At 40.5% G+C, this 22,448-nt stretch overlaps 1 protein-coding gene across 2 annotated transcripts in view; it reads left to right on the forward strand.

Moving 5' to 3' along the window:
• Positions 1 to 22,448, forward strand: part of LOC138293366 (FRAS1-related extracellular matrix protein 1-like) — an 892,846-nt gene that overhangs the window by 291,406 nt on the left and 578,992 nt on the right. For both annotated transcript variants that reach the window (XM_069232561.1, XM_069232560.1), the window contains exon 18: positions 18,658 to 18,843. In XM_069232561.1, coding sequence (XP_069088662.1) covers positions 18,658 to 18,843 — 186 coding nt within the window. The remainder of the gene's footprint in view (positions 1 to 18,657; positions 18,844 to 22,448) is intronic.

The raw sequence follows: 22,448 nt of genomic DNA on the forward strand, positions 1-22,448 counted from the left end.
TAAATGTGCAAAGTTTGGGAATAGTGATTTCCAAAGAATGATTTATCTGAATCGCTATTAGCAAATCACTATCCGTTATGTATGAAACTTTTTGTTTCATGCCTGTGATTCCTAGTGGGTCACAAAGAGATCTACCTTGGGAATGTTAATGAGGTAAGAAACAGTGTGTGACCCATTAGGAATGCCTTCCATCACAGGGATGGTGGCCTGCAGACTGCCATGTCTGTGATTGCTTTTGATGAAAGTTTTTTTTTAGTTTTTGTTTTTTGGTTGAAATGCAACCCATTTTCCTACTGTCCTAAAAAATATTTTCCCAATATTCACAAATACGAAGGGATCCACTCAGGACCCCTCCCCATTTGAGAATGCATTACCACCAACTTTGAATTGGTGGTAAAATATCAAGGATTTGCAACTGCATTTCGATCGCTAAACTTTCACATAACACTACAAATCATTATTTGGAAGGGACGCCCTAAACATGCCCCTTCCAAATAGTGTTTTCTACCCCCAAAGTGTGATTCATGAGAATCACAATTTGGATGTTTGTACATCAGAAAAGCATTTTTGATGTAGCTACTGGCCCAATTTCATGAATCGGGCACTTTGCGAGGGCAAAAATGCTTCGTACATATGGCCCTTCATCTTTTCCCGAACTGCAAAATACAGTTTTCAAGAACTGGATGTTGCATAGGTCTGTTGAATCACTCCAGGTTACCTGATGAAAGAGTAACTCCTCCCAGTAGCCGTAGGGCTACCTCACTCTTAAGATGTGAAAGGTATCACGTGCCTCCTTAAGAGGGTCTTACAAATTAGCAAAAAAACACAAGTGGTAAAAACCTCCTTCGGGATCTTGTAGCTCATGATTATAGATGAATATTAATGCAGAGAAGAATTACAAGTCACCAAACTCTCCCTGATATTGGACAAAAGGAAGCACCATGAAAGAAGACTCTATTAGAAATCCAGCAGAATCTCCAGATACAAAGAATCAAACATCAGAAACAAAAATAGAAACAAAATGGGCAGATAATGCAGTGAAAAACAAGGGAACACGTGTTGTGATGCATTCAGCACTGGTAGATTGCTCTTTACATTAAGAATAAAATAGAACTTACATCATAGAAGAAACTCTACTTCCCGCTACATTTGGGAACTTTGGATAGGTTTACCTGAACACACCACAATCTTGGAAAGGACAGGAGAGAGTAAGGGTGGCAGGCGGATCCCACATGATCCACTGCTGAGCACTCGTCAATTACCCACCAGCCCCACATGTTGTTTCAGCTTCCGGCTCTTGGCTGCCGGAGCAGCGATGGGGCATATGCTGGGAATGCCATGAGCTCAGTGAAAGTAGGGTCTGCGACATGGTGGAGCCAGTTGGCGACTGATGCAGGCAGCGACTGTTAAAGGTTCAGTCGCTTGAAGGAAGCTTTTCTGGGGTCATGGAGCATTCTCACTTTGCCTCTCTTGCAGTGGACGGACTCACAGTGTGCGGAGAGGCCATTTCAGGTGAACTGCCAGGTTTCTCACCAAGGGGAAGTGCTCTGCGTGCATCTCTGAAAGGCTGCTGTCTCACTACCCATTTGACGGTCACTGGACATTTTCTTCCGTAAAAGAGCCCCTACGCCTATATTTTGTCTGCTGCAGTCTTTTGTCGCCGGTCAGCATCTTTATCTGGTGCCTGTTTGCAGTGCTTTCGAAATATGAAAAAGCATCTTGAGCCAGCTAAAACTGCTGGAAATTTGGATTCTTCAACTTTGATCCAGAGGTCTAAAAAATGTGTTGTACAAGCAGAGTCAGCTGCTGCGTGGGCAAATCGCAGTTTCCAGCTGTGAAAGGAGCTAAGGATGGCAGCGATCTTAGAGAATAATTTGGCCATCATACAGAAGCAAAGTGAGATAAGAGCAGCAAATGAAATCTTTGAGCAGGCTGCAGAAACCTCATTAGACTCAATGAACTCTTCTATAAGGGTTGAATCTCTTGCTCTTAACAAAGAGACTACTGAGACGCTTTTGGTGACTGCTGCTGAGGCAGAATCAAATCATTTTAAAGCAAAGGGGAAAGCAAGGTCATCCATTTTTTTCTTACCCATAGTAGGGGTAACCACAGGGATGCAAGGCCCAACAGGTTCTCCAATGGGTGAAAGCACTAATTAAGACTCATGTAATGACAGAATACTCAGGTGATTTAGCCATAACAAGAGCACATCGTTTTTTGGCCCAACCTTTTTCTAGTTCAAAATCTCCACATACTATCTTGGTCAATTTTTTTGGATTGTCGAGTAAAAGAACGTATTCTGGCAAAGGTAAATGAGAAAAAACTGTTTTCAACACCTGAGATACCCTATTGCCATATATTTGTAAACATGTTGGCCTCAGCAGCTCGCCATCGAAAAGACTTTGTAAAAATGTTGTATTTGTGGAAGGTGAGGATGATCTTGTGACCATTACACAGCAGTCTAAATTGAAGGTGTTGGTAAAGGTGCAGTTTCGTCTATTTACTAGTCTGACTGAGACTCAGGAGCTTCTGCAGAATATTTCTAATTAACCATTATAGTTTCTGTGCCTATGCCTTTTTAGGGTTAGATGCAGGCGTGGTAGGGAGCTCTTATATTGAGAAGGAGCAGAATCAAAACAGGATTTAAAGTATTAATGATTAGTGACATAAGAGCACTACAAGTTAGGAAGAAGTACCTAGCTAATGTGTCTTAAAGTAAGATTTATCTTGTGTGATATTAACGGCATATGAAAAAAGTGGAAATATGGGGGGGCTGATTGGATGGTTAGTTTCTTTTGGCCCAGAAGTGTTATTTTTACAGGAGGCCCATCTCAAAGCAGTGTCATCCGTTATGTCGGAGTCATAGGCACACAATCTTTATCAGTAACACAGGCCTTTGTATCAATGTTAGGGTCAGACCCTTCGCAGGCAGAGGTTTCTGATCTGGAGTTTTTACTGTCCCCCAGTTCATATTTTTTCCATGCAGCAAATGATCAGTTGCAGCCCGAGCCAGTAGTGGCCCTCCAGTCCCTAGAGGAGCAGCAACAGAAGGATCAGCAGCGAGATCAGAAGGTCCAAGTAGTCACTGCGCAATGTGATGTAAAAACTGTGCTTAACATTCCTGACGAGATTAGGGAACTTAAGGCCTCACAGGTTATTGAAATAGCAGCCTTACATGACAGACTGTCCAAAATTGAAGAATGTACGGCTCAGCTCCCAGAGAGATTGAAGGAGTCTGAGTTCAGACTACCGGAACTTGAAGATCAAGTTACTACTATGCAGGAAGAAGTCATCCAGTTTCGAAAGCAAAGCAAGGGGAAAGCAGCGTCATCCATTTTGTCTTACACATAGTAGGGGTACAGAGGGATGCGAGAGCCAACAGGTTCTCCAATGGGTGGAAGCACTTATTAAGACTCATGTGATGCCAGAATACTCTGATGATTTAGCTATAGCAAGAGATCATTGTGTTCCGGCCCAGCATTTTCCTAGCTCGAAATTTCTATGTACTATCTTGGTCACTTTTTTGGACTGTTGAGTAAAAGAACATATTTTGGCTAAGGCAATTTAGAAAAAAACTGTTTTCAACAACTGAGATACCCCATTGTCTTATATTTGCAGACATGTCAGCCTCAGCAGCTCACCATTGAAAAGACTTTGTAAAAACATTGTATTTGTTTAAAGGGCAGGGTGCCCAGGTGACCATGGCACAACAGTCTAAATTGAAGGTGTTGATAAAGGGCCAGTTTCATCTGTTTTCTAGTCTGAGAGAGGCTCAGGAGCTTCTGCAGAAGATTTCTGATTGGTGTTTCTGTGTTTATGCCATAATGATGGTAAAATTGACCAGGTTGATATTGTTGATGGACACTGTTCGCTGTTGGGGTAGGTTGGTTAGTTAAGTGCGCACATGGCTGCAACTCCAGAGTATCCTCTCTTACACAAGGAGTTAGTCCAGGGGAGGCACATAAGCCTCCTCAGAAGATTTCTGATTAATCGTGAATGATGCTTTGCGACATGGTTTTGATTATGTCAAAGGTGTTGATGATGCCAAAGCACTATATTTGGTTCCAGTGATGGGTGTGGTTGGAGTGACACGTGTGCTCTAGGGTGCAATTCCATGGTACGTTTGGTGAAAAGAGCTGCAAGAGGGGTATTGTGGGCATTTTCTCTTGCTCGGTATAGGGGTTCTTTTTGGGCACTTGGGGTTTTTAGGGTTAGTTGCAGGGAGCACATATATTAAACAGGAGCAAAATAAAAACAGGATTTCATGTATTAATGATTAGTGACATGAGCGCTACTGGTTAGGAAGAAGTACCTACATAATGTGTCTTAAAGTTAGATTTGTCTTGTGTAATATTAACAGCATGTCAAATAAGTGAAAATACGGATGGGCTGATTAGATGGTTGGTTAATTTTGCCCCAGAAGTCTTATTTTTACAGGAGGCCCATCTCAAGAATAACTTTCTGAATTTTTTCATTCCAAAGTAGTACCCACTTGTTTATTTGGCTTCAGTCAGGTTGGCAGTTAGGGGGATTGTGATTTTACTAGGCAGGGGGCTCGGCTGGCTGGTGAGAGATGTAATAAGAAAAAGTGGCTATTGCTTAAAGTTTTCGCTAATGGGAGCCCTCTAAATTTGGTCAACTATTACACCCCAGTTTCTGATGAGGTAGATTCATTATCACAGATCTACATAATTACTATGGGAGCAGTGAGCTGATAAATTTAGGGGGTGATTTCAATTTTATCCAGGATTTTGTGTTGGACACATCGAATAAAGCTAAAACAAAAACATTGAAACCTCAAACTAAAAGTGATCAATATGCAGAAACAGGTTTTCCAATTAATCGATCCATGGTGTACTGACCATACAATATTTTACAGTACACTTGTTTCTTACATAGATTTCACACCACCTCCTGCATTGAGTTTTTTCCAAATTAATCATTCTATTAAAAGGGCGGGTTTGGATATTTGGGCTAACTCCTTTTTTGAACATTTGCTGCCCACTGTTGTGAAAGAACTGGATACAACTCTGGGGATATGCCTAGGTGGCTTCTGGACTGGACCCTACTCTCTAATCAAGAGTGGCTTATAGAAATGAGGAAATGTATTCAGGATTTCCTAAAGTTAAAATGGAATACAGCATCTTTGTTTTCAGTGTGGGAAGTCTTTAAGGTTACAGCGCGAGGGGAAATTATTGCTTATAAGGCTCAGCAAAGTAAAGTTGCAATCAGCAGTAAATTAAGCCCTTTAGACAAAGAATAGGCCTCGAGGGTCACAGCTCCCCTTACAGACTCATTTTGAAAAGGCTAAGCAAAATTTGATGGAATTTTTTGTTATGTAAGAAATTGACAACTCTAGAGCATTTCAGGAATGAGTATATGAAGAGTCAACAGATCAGGACACTCTTGGCCTGGTCAAGGGGGATGTCACGCTTGTAGGGAAGTTACAAAACTCTGTTACTGGAGAAATAGTTTCAGAGAAGGCTGAAGCGTCCCAAGCTTTTCTGCAGCACCATGGAACCATGCACAAAACTAGTTATTCGGTCCTGCAATTGAGCATATCCCAGTTTTACCAGTCCATTAGGCTACCTCAGCTGGTACACTGTCAGGCTGAAAAGATGATTTCTACCATATCAGCGGCAGAGGTACAGAAAGCTCTTGCTGCAATGCCTAGTGGAAAGGCATGTGGCAATGATGGATTCTCTGCCCAGTTTTAAAAAAAATTGCAACTGAACTTGTACCTTTTTTGACTGATTTGTTTAACTTTGTTAAGGAGGGTGGGGAAGTTCCAATGTCCTTTAAGGATTCCATGATTGTCCATTTTTTGAAGAAAGATAGGATTCTTAGTGATGTCAATTCATATAGACCTATCAGCTTACTGAATGTTGACTACAAGCTCTTAATGAAAATATGGGCTATTTGCTTTAATCCGGTAGCCCAGACTCTAATTCATATAGATCAAACAGGCTTTGTGGCTAGTCACTTGATGGCTTCGAACCCAGTCTTCCTAATACATGCGCTGGACTATTTCTCAGTTAACCAGATCAGATCAGAGCAGCAAAAATAATCATTGATGCAGAGAAAGCACTCAATCTGGTTAACTGGGACACACTGTTTTACAACCTTGGTAAGTTTGGTTTTCCTGCTCAATTCATTTCAATGAGGATGAATTTATACTGTGGGGCACAACCAAAGATTTTTGTGAATTCCAACATCACAGGAATAGTGGCTAATAACAGGAAACTCGTAAGGGGTGACCCCAGTACTCTTTACTTTCTTTATGGCGCCTCTGGTGACCAGGATTCGAGGTAATAAGGTGCTTGAGGCTCCCATATCTGGTATGGCCAAATAAAAAATGTTTGCTGATAACATTATCCTATATTTGAAGCCCGATATGGAGAATGTCCAGGGGGTGCTGGATGAGTTTGAGCAGGTTAATTTTATTGGGGGCTATAAAATTAAAATAAAACCAAGCTACTTCTTTTCAATTCTTCAGGCAATAATCTCCCTGTTTCCCTGCAGCAGCAAGCTTGTTCCAAAAGCCCAACATGTTATTTGGGGGTGTTTGTGATGAATAACTGCTCCCATCTCTTCCAATTGAATTATGTAGCAATTTTGTAGAACATGAAGGGGTTACTCGATGGATGGGCACTTCTTATCATGACTGATCGGCAGGGTAGCTCATATTAAAATATCTATTCTACCTCTGCTTCTATTTCTTTTCTCGAATGTCCCCATTGATGTTAGTCAGAGCTATTGTAGGGGTCTGGATCAACGTTTTAGACATTTTGTTTGGAACAGGAGGTACCTTACCTAGGGTAAAATATTCCGTACTTCAATAAGATTTGTTGCAGGGAGTGTTGGCGCTTCCCTATCTATAGAAATACTATGTAGGTGCCTTTTTAGATGCTCTGACAAGACCACTGGATGGAAGGGGGATGGGCGATCTCTTTTATAGCAAATTGATGCAGGAAGATGAAACTCAGTTGCCAGATTCTTATTAAGACGTTGACGTTCCATAAAGAAAACTAGATACAAGATGCTTCAGGACCTTGAAGTGTGATTGCTAGCAGTTTATCTAGCTAACCACATTCCACTAGGTTACATGTATCTCACATTACAGGATTGCCATTATGCTGGGCAGACAATACCACATACTCGGATCAGATCTTGAAACTCTTGTAGATTCAAGGAGCTGGGTCACTCTTTTATAAGGGGTAAATGGATTACATGGCAAGAACTTTCTGTTCGGTGTAGTGATCGCTGCCTGCAAGCAATTTTTGGGGATTTCCAACAGATTTTCAATTTTTTGAAGAATCTTTGCCAGGAATCTAATCAAGGCACTCATCCTGCTATATGCTCGCTTTTAAGGTGCAAGCTCCTGGGAATTGGAAATTGGTATAGGTTATTACGTAATCAGTGGTACAGCGGCATATGACAAGCTTTTTAGAAAAAATCTGGCTGATTACATAATGTCGCCTTTCTGAGGAGGACTGGCAGATTATTTCGCCCACAGGCTTATAAATCATTAAGAGTGGCGAATTTTAAGAGGCTGCCTTTTTCATCCCGTTGGATGGATTATTATACTCCTGCAGCCCTTCATAGAAGGTATCCATTGGTCGAGGATCGCTGCTTTCGATGCCAGCAGTGGGGGGACAGGGGCCAGGCTCCCTATTTGTTATGCTTGCCACATGCTAGGGCAGTTTTGGAAGCAGCTGTTCTCTGCCCTCAGTTTTGGTCTCCTGGTTATGATAGATCCAGAAGCTTGTTTGGTACTTTTTGGGCTTATCAAGCTGAGCCAGTGCTCCAGCACTTGCAAATGGGGGCGGGTGTTTACATCAATTGCATTTTTGATTGCTGACTCCTTGAATTTACAAAAATAGACAAAAATATAGAATTCCTATTTACCAAGATTGTTTGAATAAAATGATAAGAAAAAATAAGTTTGAGGAGGCATTTGCAAGAGCGGTTAGGGGGTTAAAGAGATTTAATGCTTCTTGGCAGTATCTTGATTTAATTAAAAAGCCATGGCCTGGCCTTCTTTTAGTACAACCTGAGATAATGTGACAGCTGAGTTTATTCCGAAATTTTCAAGTGGTGTAGGTGGTGTCCTTGAAGATACATGTAAACTGTAAATTTTTAAACATGGATAGGGAGCCATGGCACAATTGCACTTCAATATCTTGTTTTATGGTACTGCAATCGTTCTATCTGTTTTCCGAGATTTAGGGGTTGCAGGGAAGATTTGCTTCATGCCAATGGCTTATTTTACTGATTTGATACTGGAAGCCTGGTTTCGCTCATTGCTGCTATCCTACTTTCATTTGCTTTTAATAAGGATCAATGATACAATGTTTTAATTTTACAAGTAGGCACTCTACAAGGCACATGGCAGTTTATGTATTATATCTCGTCTGTATAAAACTTGATTCATCATTTGATTATTGTTATTTCTAACATATCAACTGTTCTAATGCTAACTTTTAGGATCTTTGTTGCAGATTTATTTTTACGGGTTTTCAGTATGTATTGTGGATAAGTAGGCCTTATGTGACACATTACTCCATTTTTATAGTGTAACTTATGTCTTCGGTACTCTGTTAATTGTATTTGCTAATATAGTGTTTCTTAGTTCTACTCAATAAAACAAAAGGAAAAAAAAAGTCTTGGAAAGGGCAGATTATAGTGCTTCTCCATGCCTCTGCCTTGAAACTCCTGAAACAAGCCCAAGTTTGACATCCTTCATTCTGCGTTGTACTCTGCTGTCACCCTTCCCACCAAACACCTCGAGGAGCACCCCAAATGTAACCGCAAGTGTGAAAAGGTAGTGTGTTATGTCCAGGGCGAATGCCTAAGCATGTGCTGAACATGATGCTCAGCCACACGCTGCTGGGCAGATCATGAAAAGTGCAGCCTGCATGCCTGTAACTTCCAGCAAGCTCTTAACATAATCAACATTCTTTGTATGGATGTAATGCCATACCCCATTCTGAAGGCCCAGGATTGTCTGGATGTTGTTGAAAGAAATAATGTATTTGCAAAGGAGCATGAACAGAAGAGACATCTCCCCAAGAGTGCTCACTACAAGAATAACTAGTGGCTCAGAAATTGAAGACTGCCTCGAAATTTTCAACAATGAAAAAATTCTTGGACCCTGTACGGTGTTGAGCTTGCACCAAGCTGATGGATGCTCAGCTGGAAGCCAATTATATGGATGACGAATATATGGCTCCTGACGAATGAAAAACAGGATGATTCATCTAAGTACAAAGCAATTATTTATTTTTACCCAATACAGTGACTCACAGATAGTCTGCGGACCCTCCCATTGCGAAAGTGGCTGCCAACACAGAAATGTTTCTTCAGTGACAGCCACTCATAGGCACCTAATAGCCTGCAACATTAAATGGTAAAAAATATGGCATTCAGTTAGGGTGAGTTTTCAAAAAAGTTAATCTAGAATTGTCCTCAGATTCAAAGATATTTTGAGTATAGTTAAGAAATCTTTATCAACTCTTTGAAGCCCCCGAACCACATCCTAAACATTACCTAAATCTCTGTTGAATTGATTTATACCATATCAAGATTTATTCTGAGATCTTTCTTTCTCTCAAGTTTGGTGAAAATCTCCTTAGAAAATTCCTAAAATGGAAAACGATTGTCTATTGACATTTTGGCTTTCTTGGTAAGTCACCAAAGTCAGTGTTATTTTTTAAATACTACAGGGATGCGCATGTGCTCCACGTGTATCAGTGCTGCATATGTTGTTGGCTCACAGGATTGTGTATAGATGTGCGGCCAAATGCTGGATGGGAGTGTTTTGCATGAGTGAATGAATGGTGTGCAAAAGTGTTTGGTCAGTATTGCCATTTTTTATCCTATTTTCACATGTTCATTTTAATAGATTTGCTCTGAAGGGCATTTTGTAGTTAATTTAGCGTGCACTGCACGTCTGTTGCATTGAACAATGTCGAAATTGTCAATCAATTCAGACCTTGTTTAAAGTTTTATGTTTTTTCTAAAAGTTTGGGTCGCTTAGGAGGCCCACCCATGGTCCGATAGATCTCAGCTTATGAGAAATTGGTTCCCACAGTTTTGACCTATTTCACTTTGAGATATGATGGAGAGCAGGTGTTAAAAAAAAAAAGTCCTTATTGCATGACTTTAGAGCATGCATTGTAAACTATTAACTGAAAACCCTTAGAAACGTTTAGCAACATTAAAATCTGCAAGTGCATTTGGTTCAGAGGTAATTCAAAATTTGATTGACTTGAGTAAAGATTTACAATGTAGTCCCATTACATGCTTTTCAGTTCTATGTGGAGAGTGCAAGCTGCCCTTAACTATATTGGTAATGTCATGGTGATGATGTCAGAAGTAGATGTATAATAATAGATGTTTATTTAAAAAAATATAAAGGTTGTCTACAAAGTCATGAACTTACCATTATTAAAAAATACTTAAATATTCCCTTCAAATCCTTCAGTTGAAGGAGCATGATGATTCTCAACCTAAATCTGTAAACAGTGAAATAACCCTTTTGGGGTTAGCTATGGCATAATAACCCACGCCCCTCCCCATATACTAATCATATCCACTTACATGGCATCGGAGATTTCATTAGAAATTACATTGGTTATGTCAGTTAAGTTCCACAAACATTACATTCCTTGGACATTAAAAACTACTCCAGTTTAACCGGAATGTTAAACCTGACATATATCAAAGGCAATTCTAATTAGCAGCCCTACTGTCAAAATGTCAGTTTATTCAGTGAACAAAATTACTGTTTATCTTAATCCCGTTTTGTTGATTCCGGGGTCGATTTTGATTCTTGCAAAAACTCTGCATGAAGTGGTAGAAATGTACGCGATCACTATAGGCGACCGAAATCAACCAGTAACTTCACAATGAAATGTTTTTGTTTCTGTGACTGTTAATGACTTCCTAGGAAGCTATTTTCACAAACACAGTATGAGAGGGGTCAGAATGGTCTTAAACTCCAGTCCGACAAAGAATCCTAGAAAGGTTCTACTGGTGCGGAAAAGTAAACCAAGTCATCAGTGACAATGCCTCAGTCCATCGGTGTACCCGAAACCGTCAGCAAAATAATTATAGCTGCATATTGCATCAGAGTAAAATATGAAAATGTCATCTTGGACAGGGGCCAGATGTAGCAAGCATTTTGCATGGTGCAAACTGCGAAAATCCCATCGCGATGCACATTCACAGTTTGCGAGTCGGTACTGACACGCAAATTGTGAATGCGACTCGCAAATAGGAAGGGGTGTCCCCTTCCTATTTGCGACTCACATCGCTCTGCTAAATTGCTTTGTGACCGCGAATGCAGTCGCAAATCAATTCGCAGTCACCACCAGGGTCACACTGGTGGTAACCCATTGGCAAAAGGGAAGGGGTCCCCATGGGACCCCTTCCCCTTTGTGAATGTTGCCCAAAATGTTTTTTCAGAGCAGGCAGTGGTCCAATGGACCACTGCCTACTCTGAAAAAACGAAACCAAATGGTTTCGGTATTTTTTCTATTTTGCAACTCGTTTTCCTTTAAGGAAAATGGGCTGCAAAATAAATTTAAAAAACTGCTTTATTTAAAAAGCAGTCACAGACATGGAGGTCTGCTGTCTTCAGCAGGCCACCATCCCTGTGAATGCAGGGAGTAGCTATGGGGTCGCAAAATGCGACCCACCTCATTAATATTAATGAGGTGGGTCTTTGCGACCCCATAGCGACTCGCAGACGGTGTCTGAGACACCGTTCTGCATCCGATTTTGCAAATCGGAAATTGCGAGTCACACCGACTCGCAATTTCTGATTCGCAAAATCGGAAAATGCTACATCTGGCCCCAGATCCTTTTTTCATGCTGACACAAGTTGAACATAAAGACCTGTTTTTTATTATTACTTTGTTCAGTTTATTTTGCTAAATACCCGTAAAGTGGCACATACAAACAAAAAGCATTGGAAAAGCCAACAGGTCTGGCTTACATTTTTTGTTCTGACTAAAACATAAACAAACCTACTGTAGTGAAACAAAAATAATTGTATGCATAATTCTTTATGCCACTCATGCCTTTTCTGAGCAGTGTGATCTTCTCCTGCCGAATCCAGAGAGTCAGGCTCCCACCGTTCACATCCATACCTACAGAGATCAGCTGTAGCGTCCCCCAAGGTGCTTCCCTGAGCCCCACCCTCTTCAATGTCTACAAGGCCCCACTAGCAAACATCGTCAGAAACCACAGGTTCAACATAGTCTCCTACGCTGACGACACTCAGCTGATCCTCTCCCTCACCGACGAACCTACAGTCGCGAAGACCAAATTCCACAACGGGATAAAGGCAGTCACTGCCTGAATGAAAGACAGCTGCTTTAAGCTCAGCTCTGACAAGGCAGAAGTCCTCATTCTGGGTACCACCCCCTCTGCTTGGGATGACTCCTGGTGTCCCACAGTGCTCAGAGCTCCCCCACACCGACAGACCACGCACATAACTTCGGCATCATCCTCAACTCCTCTCTCTCTATGATCCACCAAGCCAATGCCATATCCTCGCCCTGCTTCCACATGCTCTGCTTTCTCTGAAAGGCCTTCAAGTGGATCCCCATCAAATCCAGAAGAACAGTCACCCAGGCGCTCGTCAGCAGTAAGCTCGATTCCGGCAATGCACTCTACGCATGTACCCCCCAGAAGCTCCAAAGGACACCTGAGAGACCTCCATTGGCTCCGGATCAACAAAAGAATCACCTTCAAGCTCCTTACACATGTGTACAGAGCCCTCCACAACATCAGACTAGCATACCTTAACCATCATCTCAACTTCCACACGCCCACCAGACAACTCCATTCCTCTTACCTGGCCCTGACCACCATCCCACGGATCTGCAAGACCACAGCTGGAGGAAGATCCTTCTCCTACCTTGCCACGAAGACCTGGAACTCTTCCTCTTCCTCTCAGGCAATCTCCCTCTCTGCCTCAATTCAGGAAGGACCTCAAGACCTGGCTCTTTGACTAATCAGGCCATGCAGCATTTCGACTGAGTTGCAGAAACCCCCCTCCCCACCCCCAGCACACCCACCAAAGCACCTTGAAACCCGAACAAATGATTAGCTGCACTTAGGAAGAAACCTAATTGATTGATGGTACTATTACCCAATTTAAAAGTACTCAAATTATGTACCTTGAAAAGATAGAAGTGTATTCCTTATTGGGAGTTGAAGCAGATGACAACGCAGTGTATGTGACAAACATTTAACTCACTCCACAGTAAAAATAAATAACTAATTAGTTTGCTTCGTAAAAGTGAGATGTGTATTTTCCAAATAATTTTATGGATAAGTATCTTTTTAGTTCAACACACATTATTCAGTTAACTTGTATCACACTGTATTTATGGCCACTTCTGACCACTGACAGAAGATTGTAGAATCATAGGAATTCATTTTTCAAGTAATTACCCCGCTTTCAATGATTAACCCTAGATATTGTACCTATTACGTGAGTAAATGTTCTTCACTCAAAAAAACATAGGTAGCTCACTTGACATGGTCTGAGTTACAAGTATCTGATTTGTGATATATGGACCAGGTTGACCACAGCTCATCCTTTTGTGAATGGAAACAAGATCTGGACTAAAATGTATCCTACTTCTAAACTTGTGCTCATTCTTCTCAAACCTCACACCTCAGGTAAAATTCTGTCATTTCATGTCGACATTTTTGCATCGTTTCCACAGGTCACTCTTATACCCCCACCTCACAATTCCATCAGAACCCTGGGAAACATCTCCAGCACTGAAATATATTTTTTCGACTCAAACCAATTGTGACCAAAAGTGTGTGTTTTGCAGCTTCATAAAATACTCCCTCTACTTCAAATTAAAGCAATTATCACCCTTGTAATTTAAGCAGCCCTCACATGTAAAGGCTACTGCAGAGGAGTCGGGGAGGTACTCCATGCCAAGTCTTTGAGTACACTACAAGGAGCTCAAAACTTAACAGCTCATTTTTTGTGTGGCTGGAAACACACAGAATAAAATCACCCCAAGTTTAGAATCAGTTCCTGGATTCCCACGAAGGAAAGGATTGATTTAAAAGCACAAACCCTTGTCTTCGTGAGTGGAGGTCGTCAAGCAAAAGTCGCAGGGCCAGTGTTTAACTTTGGCCTTGTACGTGTTGTGCAAACTAGTTTCGTCGAACTCTGGGCTTCCAAATTTGATGCGATTCTAAGTTAAACATCTTTGCCAAACACTTACTTATGCAGGTTTGGATTATTAAACGAGTAGCAGTTGGGCCATATGAAAATATGAGTCAATAAGAAGTCAAAAACCCAAAGCTGTTCTGACTTGAAGAAATGCTTTTTTTCAGGTGGGGTTGTGAAATAAATGTAGTAATATCGAAAAAACGAAACCAGATATAAACAATGCAACTATTTTCAAAATGCAAAATATATGTGGTTAAATAGCTCAGTCGTGCACACAAATCTCTGTTAAAGAAATTCCTCTGTAATCGCCTTAGAGCATGTTGTGTTCCATACCTTGTCACTTCCATGACTGTTAATGTTGATTATTACCTCTGTGGCACTCTTTGTATTGCTTTTCAGATAGAAAGCCAAGTTGTGACTGCCTGAGCTTTTAACTTTGACTTTAATTTATACACGCTGTATTTGAAGCAGATGAGGAGTAGTAAGCGCTATATAAATACTCTTACAATTAACTGTCTGAGCTTTCTGCAACTTTTATACTTTTGACCTGAAATGAGAAACTGAAGTAGCTAAGGAATCATACAGGAATGGAATCTATGACCTGCACGGCACACAGGCTTTTTCATGAAATCCCAGTACCAGCACGATTGCTTTCATCAAGGCTTTTTTTTCTCTTTCTTTTTTTTAACTTTGTTACTATTATTCCAGCACATCTCTATTGGACATATCAAAATGTTATGAGTAACTACTTAGGCGAAAGCAATTTAATAGCTCTTCTTAAAAACCATTATTTGCAGTTATTGCAATAATCCACTGAGCTAAACTATGCAAGCTGCACGTCACACACAGACCTCAAAACCAGAAACATTAACGTTCTGAGATGCGTTATTGCAGCATTAATGAGCGGATGTACATACAAGTTGCAAATAGTGGGTGCAAACGGCATACCAACGTTTTGAAACCTGTCTTTCATATAAGGAGGGTCGCAAATAATCTGCCTAATGAATATTAATTAGGTGAGTCTCTATATGTGGCCCTCTGTGAACGGTTACAAACAAAGGGATTGAGCAAATTCAGGCAGACTACCACCCCTGGGCTCATATTCCCAAAATGGAAACATTTCTTTAAAGGTAGCCAGTGCCCTTTCAAGGGAAAGTTCTGCTTTAAAAATTGTTTCTTGTTTGGGTAGACTTTGATAGGAGTATGTAACAGTCCCCTGTAGACAGTTTGCACCCCCTGCGGTCGCCCAATAGCAAGTCCCATCCAAAAGTGGAAACTGTTCATGGAGACAGCTTTACCTATATGAATTAGATGCCATCCTCTCTCAGGTGCTGACATCCCTACAATGTTTTGAATTTTAAAAAAAAACATTGATGTGTGTCGTAGCAAATCGAAATTAAGAGGGCACACCTACTCCGTGCTCCCTCCTGACTGCAAATCAGAATGAGTCTTACAAGCCCTTTTGTGAGTCGGAAAGGTGTTTCTGACTCAGAAAAGGTGTCATAAACCATGCAAATTAGTGCATTTTGGTATTTGCAACCACAAAATCTTTTTGTAGATATGGCCAATATTGTACACCACTGAATTAACTAGCAGTTGACCATTTGATAGGCCCTTCTCCAGCTGTATCACCCACTTCCCTAAGTCGTTTTCACGCACATTCCCTCTGTAAAGCATTAGGCAGTACCAAAAGAGTTATAACAGAACACAATACAAATCTCACAACTAATTAAAAAAATAGAGTTACAAATTAATAAACAAAATCACACCAAACAACAAAATTTCAATAAGGGGAACTGAAGATTTAAAAATTGATTTAAGGCATAAAGCACCAAGAAATACTAAAGTGACAGTCAACAGTCTTTGTTCATGGTGACCTGGGGCCCAGGTATGATTTCAGGAAAATCGCAATAGCGTGCAGGTCAGATACACCAGGCGGATTCGTCCTGTCAAAGATATTACCTTCTGACTTAATCTCTGAAAAAGAAGTCAATGTCCTCCTGGTGACAAGGTTGCAGGTTGTGTCCATCGGAGTACTTTAGATGCTGGATAGCTCATGGAGAAGGTCCTGCTGAAGCTATTGGTTTTGACAGGTAAATCACTAATCGGGAGAAATTCACATTTTGTAGCAGTTTTGGACCTCACATTGGACTGACACTTTTCACACTCTTTCCTTTTCAAGATTTGTTACCTTCAGATTTAGACTTTTTATGGAACTCAAAATCCCCAAGTGGAGCAGCTTGAAGCTGTATCAAATGAAGGTACTTTGAAATCAAATACCTTTTACGCAGATGCCATTGTTGCTCTGGAGGTCTTGGATGTCCAAAAACTGTCCAAGGCCTTACCTTTCTGGGGCAACTCCTGTTGGTCACTTCTTTGGCTTTCAGGACCTTAGGGACAGTACTTCGGGGCCTGGACCCCTTCCAGAAGAGGTCACCCGCAGTGTCCTGTACAGTTCCAGTTGCTAAAGATCACCATGTCAAGAAAAAGGTCTCTTACAGATTGTCATGAACTTGTAGCCACACAGGAAGTCAGCTATCTGACCCTTTGAGCCTACTTTTCAGTCCTGGCTCTCTAGGCCTCTGCACAGGTCTTAAACAACAGATCCAGCTGTCTTATGTTCTTATGCAGGTATAGAGAGTGTTCTCATGAGCTGTAGATGAGAGTAGTCCGCAGCCTTACGAGATGGCTTAGAAAAAAGGTTCCCGAGCAACTCTGCAAAAACCACAGTGAATATGTGATTTACAATTGTAAACACAATCATTTTCCTGTATAGTGTGTGGTCCTGAATTACAGAAATATTTCTTCAGTTGGGCTTCAGGACTTACTGTGGAGCATTTGCTTGTTTGGAAAATATTTGTGTAAACCTGTGGTGTAAAATAATCATTTAGTTCAGTTTAAAATGACAGTTCTGTCCAGGGATCTCACCCTGCCTAGAAGTTGCCCTGGGGAGTTTGACTCCATGTGCATTATGCAGCATGGCTATAATATGAAAAATCTTCAGGACTACGTCTGGCTATTAGTACAGCCCTGAGTGTTATTGCTATTGCTGCACTTAATCTTGGAGCTGCCACAATCTGAATTTGAGCAGGCTCTACCCAGCAAGCTGCACTAGGTGTTACTCTGAAGTAACACACGTATTCCACTCAGCAAAAATCCCCAGAACCAGTACAGCCCTCAGGGTTCATGACCATGTTGCTAGTCTGAAGGTCCAGCCTTTATCTCATTGCTCCATGACTTTGCCGTTTCTAATGTATGTTGGCCTCAAGGGGTTCAAGTATGCAGTAGTCAATTGTTTGATGAACGTTTTAATAATATGAAGGTGGTGCCACTTAAGTGTTTTGCTTATTTACACGATAATGTAAAAACAGATGTTTGCTTAAACAAGTAATGCCTGCTGTCAATGATTCTATGTCAAAAATATACTTGCTTCACAGTACTAAACACAAGATTTAGAACAAAATATTTCCTGCTGTAGACTGCCATAATAAGCATATTAAGAATTTAGAAATGTCAAGCACACACCCATTAGTCCTCAGTAGCCATTGCAACTTCTTACCTCTTCACACTGTAATAGTCTCGCCCAACCAGTGCTTAATTTGTGTTTTTTTTTTTTTTTCTGGTGCTGAGCACGGCACCTATTTATGAGGGCCAGGGCTGATTCTTCTGCCTCAAGCGTTTGCTGCCAGTAAAATACACATATGGGAAAGACGGAAGAAGGAAAAAAACGAAAATGTGTCACAAAGGGAGAAAGTAGAAAGCTGCAAGAGTGAGCTGAAGGGGCAGGGAGTGGCTTTAAATGGATTGAGGAGGCCCGAGGTGGCTTCAGGATTACGCCGCCTCAGTATTCTGTGTTCACACATTTAATTGCAGCAGCCGCATGTTTAAGAGGAGGGCTTTGGGCACCGGCACCTTTTTATTTACAAATTAAGCACTGCGCCCAACACAAATGTAGTTCCACTGTCTGTTCCTTTTTCTGAGTACTCACCAATACCACAGTGGCGGAGGGTCATTTTGACATTTCCGAGCCGCCGTAGTATGCAGGCTTGTGGACTCCAATCAGAGCAGAAGGGGCCGCTAATCGTGACCTTAATCAGTGTGGGGATTGCCTGAGCATTTTTACCGGAGTTGATTTTTTGTTTTTTGTCCAACCCTAACTACAGTTCGTTTTTGTAGCTTCAAAATCCCTGTACATGACGGACCCATATTCTATTTATCACAGTCATAGTATTTTATTGGTTGTAGGAACCAAAACGTTTAAAACTAATACAGCCTTTTCCAGAATGCAGATTTCATACTGTCTGTAAATTGCCCCGATTTCCGTGGAGTTGATTTAATTTTTAAACATGTAAACTTTCTATCTGGTTTGAGAACTTGTTGGTGTTAAGTTATTGAGTGCATGTATATTCCTTAATGCCAGTCAACACATTCATTCTTCGTTCCAGGAGAGATGTTCATAGTGGACGAAGGATCTTCTGCCTGCATCATTTTTGACCACCTCAGAGGTGAGGACGAAGACACGCTGCCTGAGGAGCTCAGCTTCTTCCTCGAGACAACTCCACAATTTGGCTACCTTGAGAACACACTGCCATCTCCTGGTTATGAGAAGAGCAATGCAGGAATAAACATAAGTAAGAATTAAGTTCCTGGCTACAATTTAGCTTCTTTTTCAAACCTTTATCAGTGGTGTCCGTTGTTAAATAGCTTGGTGTATTGATATATTCGTTATAAGTGGGTTTCATTTTAAAAGTTAGAGGATGATTAGTATTATGCAACATGTGCTCAACTATCATTGGTCCGGCTGCAAGAGCATATTATGTATATAACACATTGCCCCACTCTGCACCATAGGATACCCTAAATGTGTGTACTGGGGACAGACCGGATCAGTAAACTGATTTTCAGTGAAGGGGCTGCTCACAGTGCAGATGTGAATATGCCCTAGCACTTTAAATAACTTATTACTAAAAGGTGGACTAGCTATTTGAAGCAGAAAGTCTGCTTTTCACAGGGGATGAGAGATTCCATTGCAGGTGGGTGCAATAAAGCACTGCATCCACCGGCCTGGATGGTCCTTGGGACCAGTGGAACCTCATTGTAGGTGGTGCATGGTCTGTCCACCACTTCTTTGTGGCACACAGTCCGCTCCAGAATGTCCCCTTGTGATGACTTTGATGCAAGATTTGCACCAACTCGATCAGTATTACATATACTTCTTCACAGCATTTTTGCTATTTTTGTCAGTGTGACTAATGCCAACCTGCTACTAAAATAATATGCTGGCCTTGCACAATCTATTATTACTAATCAAAGTATTAGTTTTCTAGGCCCTAAAGCTTGGCTATACACTCTCTACTGAGTTAGTGCATTCATGGTTTCCATACAATTAGACCTGATTTGTATGTGAAATGCATGAGTCACCAGAAAAAGCTTGTCACATATATTACCCTCTTCTTGTGCATTGACCGACAAATTACCCCCGTCATTTGTGAGATGTTACACTTAATAATGACATAGAACAGTGGTTCCCAACCTTTTGACTTCTGTGGACCCCCATTTTATCAATACTGAAGCCCGGGGACCCCCACTGAATAATTATTGGAACCCGGGTACCCCCACTGTGTCATTACTAATAGCTGTTACCTAATATTATTAATTTTTTTAAGCTGTCACGGACCCCCTGAGGAGGCTTCGCGGACCCCCAGGGGTCCCCGGCCCACAGGTCGGGAACCACTGACATAGAAGGTTTGTTGATTATTAATACACTTTAATCTCTTAAATGTGAACCGCGACTATGGTCATGTAGTATGTTTGTAAAGCAATAGAATGGCTCTGTCAGCAGAAGAGCTCAGTCGGTTTTATATTAACATTCAGTACTTCATACCATGTTGCTTAATGGTGTTATTGTTCAGTGGGTAAGTAGAGCACAAAGTTTCATTCTTCACATGTCTCTTAGACAATAAACCTCGGTTCAGAAGTGCTTGAATTCTCGAGTTAGTGCTGTTTGTTGCAGTTTGTAAGGCCACCCATTTCTTCACACTTGGAACGATCATAAACATTACAGTTGCACCCACATTTAGGATTAGGATTAGGATTGGAGCCTATCCTGTGAAAAAATATGCAAGTATGCCCCTAGTTTATGGAAAGCTGACCCTAATGTTTCTTTGCATAACACTAAAATACTCTTTCTGCTGTTATTCATGTGAGTTAATATGCCTGCTCTGTTAAGACACATGCAATATAGTTTCCAGTCCTTCTATAAAGGAACTTACATACTTTGTTTGAAATAATTATGTGACTAGACTTGCACTATGAGCATCATAATAATCGGTGACTAATTCTAATGCTAAGAGACTTATTTAGAGTTTGGATGATAGGATACTGCGCCAAAACACAGCAGATATGCCATCCAATGTATAGGTGCTGTAGGCTCCAATGCATAACGAATGGAACATCTTCCACAACTGTAATGCAGGATCCTGTCCGTCAAACTCTAAATAAGGCCCTATGTCTTGTTTCACAAATACTGATGATGTTTGGCAGTTTTTTAAGATTTACATAAAATGGGTTTGCTAGTGTTTGGCTAGTAGAGTGTATTTATTGTTTCTTGTGTTGGCAGGTGTAGGATTTATCCACATTTGATTGGCACATTCACTGTCACGAAATATCTGAATCATCTATTAAGTAAGAACAAGCTACTTTGAAACTTGCAACATAAGAACCATTTTTCATAGTTTCTAGAATCTCAGTAATTTCTGTTTTTGGGTATACTTTCAATTTGCAATTATTTGCAGTTGGAGTTGTGTTGCATTCGTTATAAAAAAAAAACCTATGCGCCTAATTCACAAAGCTAAATTCTACTGTTATGTAATTTACACTTTTGAGTTAATGTACGACTTTTTGGTTATTCACAAAATTCATAGTATAGCAGCACACATGCCCAACCATTGGTACTGCAACACTGACAGAAATATTGAATGTAGGGAATTAAATAAATCCTCATGCTAAATAACAATAAAGTAAATTAAAATATTTAAAATAGTTTTATATATATATATATATATATTGATGTTAAAAATACATATAAAATAGTGCATACATATGATTTCACTATGCAATATTTTAACTCCATATATTGAATTTAAAAATAATAGAAACATATTTTTTATTAAAATATAACTGAATTAATTTTAATTAATTCTACACATCACTTTTAATAATTATTAAGGCTTAATAAAAATAATAGGTTTTTCTTTTTTAGCAATTTACCTTTCTATTCAAAATTGAGAAAATAATTTGAATTAAATTTAATATAAATACTATTAACGTTTGTTTTCAAAATTAGCTTAATATTATTTATCAATGGCTGTGTAATATTCATGTATTCAGTAAATTAACATACTAGTCAGTATAATGAGTGTAGTAGGACATTTGCTTTTTAGTCTCCGTAGTGAGATAAGGTTCTGTGTTGTACATCGAAGCATGTGTTTGTAGTTCAATAAGCCATTTTTTCACTCACATAGGTGGCTGGGGGCAATATGTACCCTAAATCAAGATGGAACGTGTGTGAAACTTGGAAAGCTATTGCCGACTGTCAGACCTGGCATCCTTGGTGGGGTTTTCCCCCTAACTTTTCAGCTTTCAGACCTCCTAATTCTGCTGACTTTGTGCTTGCTGGCCTTAGGATTCTGTGCACTTCACCACTGCTAACCAGTGATAAAGTTCTTGTGTTCTCTCTTTAAAGTATGTTAGTTTGGCTTATACCCAATTTCCATAGTTAATTAATGTGTAATTCCCTAGTGAAGTGGCATTACCTGTGTCCAAGGCCTGTAAATTAAATACTGCTAGTGGGCTATCCACTTAAGTTGCACTCTAAAACATGTCTCAGGCCTGCCATTGCAGGCTGTGTGTGCAGTTTTAGACTGGCCTTTTCGACCTAACAAAGTAAACCTTTTGCCACGCCCAAACCGTCTGGTAGTGAAAAACTTTTAAATTCATTTTTCACTACTGCAAGGTCTACCTCTCAATTACCCAATAAGAACAGGAGACCATGTTTGTTTTCTATAGAATTGCAATGAAAAATCCTAACTTAAGGCAAAGTTGGATTTTGAGTTACAGTTCTGAAAAGTCCACCTTTAAAAAGTTGCCATTTTCCTGCCTTAGCCTATTGGTGCCTGCAGACTGTCCCTGAGTCCAGCTGGCTGGTGTAGCTGACAGTTGGGCTTTGTGTATTCCT

The sequence above is a fragment of the Pleurodeles waltl genome, chromosome 4_2 (assembly GCF_031143425.1).
Source record: "Pleurodeles waltl isolate 20211129_DDA chromosome 4_2, aPleWal1.hap1.20221129, whole genome shotgun sequence".
NCBI classification, from domain to species: Eukaryota; Metazoa; Chordata; class Amphibia; order Caudata; family Salamandridae; genus Pleurodeles; species Pleurodeles waltl.